An 8,608-nucleotide genomic window follows, 5' to 3' on the forward strand; every position below is an offset into this window, starting at 1 on the left:
AGAGTGTGAGTGAGAGAGTGAGAGAGGGAGAGAGAGTGTGTGTGTGAGAGAGAGAGAGAGAGAGAGAGAGAGAGAGAGAGAGAGAGAGAGAGAGAGAGAGAGAGAGAGAGAGAGAGAGAGAGAGAGAGAGAGAGAGAGAGAGAGAGAGAGAGAGAGAGAGAGAGAGAGAGAGAGGAGAGAGAGAGAGAGAGAGAGAGAGAGAGTGAGTGAGTGTGTGTGTGTGTGTGTGTGTGTGTGTGTGTGTGTGTGTGTGTGTGTGTGTGTGTGTGTGTGGTGTGTGTGAGAGAGAGTGAGAGAGTGAGTGAGTGAGTGTGTGTGTGTGTGAGAGAGTGTGTGTGTGTGTCTGTGTGTGTGGTGTGTGTGTGTGTGTGTGAGAGTGAGTGAGTGAGTGAGTGAGTGAGTGAGTGAGTGAGTGAGAGTGAGTGAGTGAGTGAGTGAGTGAGTGTTTGTGTGTGTGTGTGTGTGTGAGAGAGAGAGAGTGAGAAAGAGAGTGTGTGTGTGTGTGTGTGTGTGTGTGTGTGTGTGTGTGTGTGTGTGTGAGAGAGAGAGAGAGAGAGAGAGAGAGAGAGAAAGAGAGTGTGTGTGTGTGTGTGTGTGTGTGTGTGTGTGTGTGTGTGAGAGAGAGAGAGAGAGAGAGAGAGAGAGAGAAAGAGAGTGTGTGTGTGTGTGTGTGTGTGTGTGTGTGTGTGAGAGACAGAGTGAGTGTGTTTGAGAGAGAGAGAGAGAGAGAGAGAGAGAGAAGGAGAGAGAGAGAGAGAGAGAGAGAGAGAGAGAGAGAGAGAGAGAGAGAGAGAGAGAGAGAGAGAGAGAAGGTGAATGAGTGGTGAATTCCAGATGAGCTCTGACTCAAGCTGGACAAACAGCTAATAATGACTAACACACACACACACACAAATAGCACAAGAACACAGCTCTAGCACACAGCAAACAACAATATATTACAGCTTGACCTCCTAAACAATCATAAATTACAAATTGTTACACACACTCCAGATCTTCAGCTCAACACTGATCATCACACACACACACACACACACACACACACACACACACACACACACACACTCCAGATCTTCAGCTCAACACTGATCATCACACACACACACACACACACACCTGATCCAGATCTTCAGCTCAACACTGATCACACACACACACACACACACCTGATCCAGATCTTCAGGAATCACAGCTGAATATAAAGACCCAGGAAGCATTTTTATGATCTAACATTAATAAAGGTTAATAAGTGCAGTTAATTGAGTGTAAACTGTGTGTGAAGCTCCACTTCTGCTCTCTGTGCTGCACTGAACACACAACCACAGGATCTCACTGCAAACACGCGTGACTAAAACACTTCACATGTAGAACGCATCGGCCAACTTTCTGTCATAAAAACAGAGTAAATCAATCATCCTTTTAAACGTATTGATTATAAGACGTCAGAAGTGCAGATGTTCAAACTCAGCGAAACATCTGTATGATCACAGACACACTGTTTCACTGAGACTCGTCCATCTCCGTCAGTGTGAACATCAGCTGCGGCCACACACACACACACACACACACACACACACACACTCTGTTGTATCGAACCCAGGTGCGTTTGCAGTGATCTTACGTCATCGCAAACGCACACGGAAAACGCATGGAGAATACAACTCGACTGAGCATAGCTGTAATTTGTCTGTTTTTTTGGTGCTATTATGCACAACATAGTGAGAGACAACTACGTTTATGTTCATTACATGGTGTAATTCAGCACATATCCAGGGGACGCCGTGTTTCTGCTGCTCGCAGAAGATTTTTTCACTGATGCGACAGTGATACGCATGCGCGGGATACTATACTTCCTGAACAAGCACGCACCCGAGTCCGTGTTGCTTGCACATTAACGCGAACCGCACCACGGTTCGGGAGCAACCGAGCTCAGACCACCTCCTCCAGGTAGTCTCGGGTTCGGTACTCTAGTGCGCACCCGGGTCCGATGACAGCGTTCACATTAGCGATTTTTCATGCGAACCGTGCCCCGGTCCGCACTGCCAGTGCGAAAGCGCCCTCAGTCCAAACACACACACACACACACACAGGGCGCTTTCACACTGGCAGTTTAGTGCGGACCGGGGCACGGTTCGCATGAAAAATCGCTAATGTGAACGCTGTCATCGGACCCGGGTGCGCACTAGAGTACCGAACCCGAGACTACCTGGAGGAGGTGGTCTGAGCTCGGTTGCTCCCGAACCGTGGCGTGGTTCGCGTTAATGTGCAAGCAACACGGACTCGGGTGCACGCTTGTTCAGGAAGTATAGTATCCCGCGCATGCGTATCACTGTCGATATCATTGTTTCCTCACACACGACAACCATGAGTGGCAGGGGAACGTTGTGGGACACTGAAGAGGTGTTGTCTCTCACTATGTTGTGCATAATAGCACCAAAAAACAGACAAATTACAGCTATGCTCAGTCGAGTTGTATTATCCATGCATTTTCCGTGTGCGTTTGCGATGACGTAAGATCACTGCAAACGCACCTGGGTTCGATACAACTAATGGGCTTTATGCACAGCTACACCACTTCCTGAACTTCAGCCAGCTCTTTGTTTCCTGTCTGTCATTATTGGACAAACTGATTAATCCAGGTGTGCCTGACCTCAGTAACAATAATCAGGCACACCTGGATTAATCAGTTTGTCCAATAATGACAGACAGGAAACAAAGAGCTGGCTGAAGTTCAGGAAGTAGTGTAGCTGTGCATAAAGCCCATTGAGTGTGAAACCAGACCAACGCTGCGGGGGGCGCCGGGAACTAGCGCACTCGGGTTCGGACCGCAGCAAACGAACCCAGTGGAAAAACGCCCTCAGTCCAAACACACACACACACACACACACACTCTCAGTCCAAACACACACACACACACACACACTCTCAGTCCAAACACACACACACACACACTCACACACTCTCAGTCCAAACACACACACACACACACACACTCTCAGTCCAAACACACACACACACACACTCTCAGTCCAAACACACACACACACACACACACTCTCAGTCCAAACACACACACACACACACACACTCTCAGTCCAAACACACACACACACACACACACACACTCTCAGTCCAAACACACACACACACACACTCTCAGTCCAAACACACACACACACACACTCTCAGTCCAAACACACACACACACACACTCTCAGTCCAGTCCAAACACACACACACACACACACACACACACACACACACACACACACACACACACACTCAGTCCAAACACACACACACACACTCTCAGTCCAAACACACACACACACACACACACACACACAGAGATCAGATTTGTGTTTCCATGCCGCTCTTTCACTTTCTGGAATATCTGCACTTTACAACAACAACAACAACAACACAACAACAACAACAACACAACAATGTAACAACACAACAACAACAACAACAACACAACAACAACAACAACAACATAACAGAACACAACAATACTACAAGTGATTTCTGGCTGTTCACACTGGCTAAATCTGATCGGATTTCAATCCACACAAATCAGATTTGGACTGGCCGTCTGAACCAGCATTATCTGAACGACCTCATCACACGACAGGGAACGTTCTGACAAGGTTCTCCCAACATTATGAACAAACATTCTTTCAGTAACATTAATATAACGTTCGTTCAGCGTTCTCTGCTCTTTAATAATGTTCTCGAAACATTATTTCTACATCGATCATGATGCGTCTTTCTCTGGAATGCTTCAGTTGGACGTTCGTTTTTAAATGTTACTTGTTTCAGAACGTTCAGATTCAAAAGTAACGTTCCATAATGTGTGAAGAATGATACAATGTTACTGTTCCCTTACATAACCAACATTTCAAAGAACATTCCGTTTTCATTAATTAATGGGAACGTTAGCAAAACATTCTTAGAACATATTGTCCAGCTGAAGAGTCATAAACACCCTGATTCTCATCCTGAGTGTGTGTGTGTGTGTGTGTGTGTGTGTGAGAATCCTGCTGGGAGACACGAGAAGATCTGTGTATGAAACTGATGGATGAACAAAGATGTGCTTCACACACATACACACACAAACACACACACACACACAGAGGCCTCGTTTTCCCCGCATGCAGAGCGCATCTGTGTTGCCATAGAGGCTCATAGTTGTGCGGATGCGGACTGACTCTTAAATACACACACACACACACACACACACAGGCCGAATGTTCAGGGAGTCTGACGAGATCCGCCTGTGGCTTCACTGAGAACGAGACCCTCAAAACACACACACACACACACACACACACACACACACACACACACACACACACACTGACCGAATCCCACTAATGAAGCTTCTGACGCTGAAGAATGATGAAGACGAGCCTGAACTCTCTCAGTCATTATTGAGGATCACAGATTTTTGATCATTTGCATTAAGACTGAGTGAAGGGCTTAACCACAAACACTTCATATAGAGCTCGTAATATTTCAGTTTCTTCTGACACAACAGATTCACACGCAAGAAGGAAAACACAGTAATGATGTACTTTACAATAATCCGCATGTTTCCCGCACTAAATGAACAGTGTCTGCATCAATTATTCATATGAACAAAAGAGCAAAAATCTGTGTTTCATACATTTAGTTTTAGAAAAACAACTGCCAATTTGCACAGTTTATTACAAAGGAATTTTGAAGTAGGGAAACTGGAATAGTATTTTCTTGTGAAATGTACTCTAATAATCTTTGTTTACACCTTCGAAAAATCATTTTACACTCTATTCTTGTGTGAACTGACCCTGGAGAATCGACTTCATGAAAATGTGTAATTATTAGAGCCGAGTTTTCTACAGTATATGTGTGTGTGTGTGTGTGTGTGTGTGTGTGTGTGTTTGTGTATTTATGTGTTTGTGTTTTCTGAGTGTGTGTGTGTGTGTTTGTGTGTGTGTGTGTGTGTGTGTGTGTGTGTGTGTGTGTGTGTGTGTGTGTGTGTGTGTGTTTGTGTTTGTATGTATGTGTGTGTGTTTGTTTGTATGTATGTGTATGTATGTGTGTGTGTGTGTGTGTGTGTGTGTGTGTTTGTATGTATGTATGTATGTATGTGTGTGTGTGTGTGTGTGTGTGTGTGTGTGTGTGTGTTTGTATGTATGCATGTATGTATGTATGTCTGTGTGTGTGTGTGTGTGTGTGTGTGTGTGTGTGTGTGTGTGTGTGTGTGTGTGTGTGTGTGTGTGTGTGTGTGTTCGTTCTGCCAATGCCAATAATCTCAAAATGCACAATACATCAGTCTATCACTAGCATATGAAATAGAGATTGTTATTTTCAAAGCATTCCGCTCTTTTGAGATGTGCAGATCATAAACCACAGTGACGTGTTTCACAACATCAAACTTGCTGATTATTGATCTTCAGCTCGATCTCAATGAGCTGACAGATGTGATTCTCTGAGGCCTGATGTCAAACACTGCATGAAACTGAGATATCACGGCCAGAAGTGATGCAGATGAACATCACACACACACACACACACACACACACACACACACACACACACGTGAATCAATCACAGTCAATGAATCAATCACAAGGACTCGTCATCAATAAATAATCGATCAACTCTCACCGAATCTGAGCACGTGCGGCATCCCGCTCGAACCGGCGACAAACATCAGTACCGTGAGTCTGATCACGAGCCCCGGTAACCGGAGGAGAGCTCCGGTCCTCACCACCACCATCATCATCATCATCATCATCTTCACAAACACTGACGCGTCCGTGCGCGTGACACCATCACGGCGGTCCGCGCGGGAGTCTCCGGTCCACGGATCCGTTTGTGCGCGAGGAGACGAGCGGGGAATCCACGCATGAGTGGGGTCGATATCATCCGTGAGCCCTGCGCGCGCGACACTGCACTGCCGCACCGAATCTAACGGGCATCTCACGGAGACTGCGAGCGTGCGCGCGGGCGGGGGCGCGTTCATTCAGACGCGAGCGAGCGAGCGCGTCACATACCTGACCGAACGCGTCACGCGCCAGACTGACCCAGAATATCTCTTCACTGAACTAAAGTGCCAACAAGTGTCGAACACCGCAGTCATACACTGAAAAATAAAGGTGGTTCCAGTTTTTCCAGCACAAAAGGTTCTTTAGATTATTAAAATAATAAGAAAATAATGTTTTTTTATCAACTGTTGACTGACATGTTTTCCCTATACCCGCATCAGTGGTTCAGCACCTGGACAGACACACCGCTGCTCATCTTCAGCTGTGCTTATTTATTTATTTATTTACTTATCATCACATGACCTAAGAAGAGCTCTATTTTTGTATGACTTTCATGTGATGTCACTGTGACGCCATGCACTTTCCCAGCTAACAAAACGTGAATGTTCAGAACGTCCAGTATTTTAAATGTTTTAAAAACGTTTAGGGAACAGTAACATTGTATCATTCTTCAAACATTATGGAACGTTACTTTTGAATCTGAACGTTCTGAAACAAGTAACAATATTTAAAAAACGTTAGATGAACATGAACATCCAACCGAAACATACACTGTAAAAAAATGGCAACCCATAAAATCAAAGGGTTTATTTCCTTTCAGCAAAATATAATTCCCTTTTTCTTTTGATTACGGATTGAAAAATGAGCTGGAGATTTCCAGAGGTGATTCAGCAGTTCAGCTTGAGGATGAGGACGTGTTTTACACTCAGAGAGACTGAAGGAGGCCTTTGATTCACTGAAACACACACTGAGATCAACAGAGCACTGTGTGTGTGTGTGTGTGTGTGTGTGTGTGTGTGTGTGTGTGTGTGTGTGTGTGTGTGTGTGTGTGTGTGTGTGTGTGTGTGTGTGTGTGTGTGTGTGTGAGAGAGAGAGGGAGAGAGAGAGAGAGAGAGAAGTGAGATATAGTGAGTGAGCTATTCAGGTACAGATAATGATTTGCGTCTGTAGGGTCTGACACACACACACACACACACACACACACACACACTGATGCACAAGAGGTCCCTGAGGGATTGACAGTGAAGATGCAGATGATGAAGTTTGTCACTCAAATAACTGCAAACACAAACACACACACACAAATCCAGAGAAATTGACTGTTTGAGACACACACCATCTGTTGCATTAGCATAATTATGCAAATAGGCAGAGAGGGTGTAATGGGTCGACTGAAAAGGAAACAATCCACACACTCACACACACACAAGTGTACACCTCTCTCTATATTTCTATATTTACAGTAATGTGTGTGTTAGTGGAGGTGATTTTTCAGTGGCTCTGCCTGCATGTTACATTGATACACCAGTAGGTGGCAACAAATTACTGAGCTGACAAATCTTAATAAGTGACTCACTGAATCATTCATTCATTCATTCGGCTACACTGATTCATTTGGGAAAGTGAACGAGTCATTGAATCAATCATTCAACCCATTTGTTCACAAGCACTGATTCGTTCCGCAACTCGTTCTGGTTTCTAATGTCATTATCTGCAAATAAAACACATTTCTTTCATATCTCAAGATTCTTAATTTAATTAAATAAACTTCACTGACTCTTTCTGCAGGTTACATCGATCGTTATGAGCAAATCACTGAATCATTCATTCAACTGATTCATTCTACACTTAATGTTCTCTGAACGTTCAAATTGTCCATTTTAAAAACTTTTTTCTTGGTTATGTGAACGTTAAGAGAACATTAACGATATCATTCTTCAAACATTATAGGAACGTTACTTTTCAATCTGAACGTTCTGAAAAACGTAGACGATCATCGTATTCAGAAAAAAAGCGCTCCATGAACGATGTATAAATAATGTTTTTGTTCTAACGTTCTGAGAACATTTTTAAAGACCGGATAACTTTGAACAAACGTTTTATTAATGTTACTGGAAGAACGTTTGATCATAACGTTGAGAAAGCGTTCCCTGTTGGAAATAATTGAGAGATAAAGTCGTGATTTTTCGGTTCCCACAGGATTTCCCTCAACTTCTCTCATGCTCTTCTTCTCCCTCTTTCTCAGTGTTTGACTCAATGAAGCGGATACCATGGTAACATGACACTAATTTGGTGTGAGCGAGAGAATGACACACAAACATGATTCTCGGCACATCTGTCCTTTAGCGGAGCTCTCATTACCGTCCTGCTCGAACACGCTGATTATAACGCAGAATAAAGCCATCACACAGCACCTCAGTGAACGTTATTCACCTCGGTTACATGCTGCAATACTCTAGTGAACATACAATTACGCAAATCACAAAGATATTGGGTAAAATCATACATTTTTAACTGAATAATTGATTTATATTCAATATATCAATATATAATTGAATGAAATATTTATATTTACAATCAACATTTCTCTTAAATAAAAAAAATGCATTTTGGGATTGCCTTCTAAATGAAGGATAAAATGATGCTAAATAAAACGTCTTGTGTGTGATGTCTGTGATTATGATGTCTTAAAGGTGCAGTAAGTGATTTCTGAGAAACGCTGTTGAAACCACAAAACACACTTGTAGCCAATCAGCAGTAAGGGGCGTGTCCACACACGGTGAGCCTGTGCTGCA

At 43.8% G+C, this 8,608-nt stretch overlaps 1 protein-coding gene across 1 annotated transcript in view; it reads right to left on the reverse strand.

Annotated features, from left to right (window-relative positions):
• LOC309496670 (glutamate receptor ionotropic, kainate 2) overlaps positions 1-6,253 on the reverse strand; it is a 65,598-nt gene extending 59,345 nt beyond the window's left edge. The window contains exon 1 of the mRNA XM_082166761.1: positions 5,653-6,253. Within this exon, the coding sequence (XP_082022887.1) occupies positions 5,653-6,010 (358 nt within the window). The 5' untranslated portion in view covers positions 6,011-6,253. The remainder of the gene's footprint in view (positions 1-5,652) is intronic.
• Positions 6,254-8,608: the final 2,355 nt, after the last annotated feature.

The sequence above is a fragment of the Leuciscus leuciscus genome, assembly GCF_965113295.1.
Source record: "Leuciscus leuciscus genome assembly, chromosome: 4".
NCBI classification, from domain to species: Eukaryota; Metazoa; Chordata; class Actinopteri; order Cypriniformes; family Leuciscidae; genus Leuciscus; species Leuciscus leuciscus.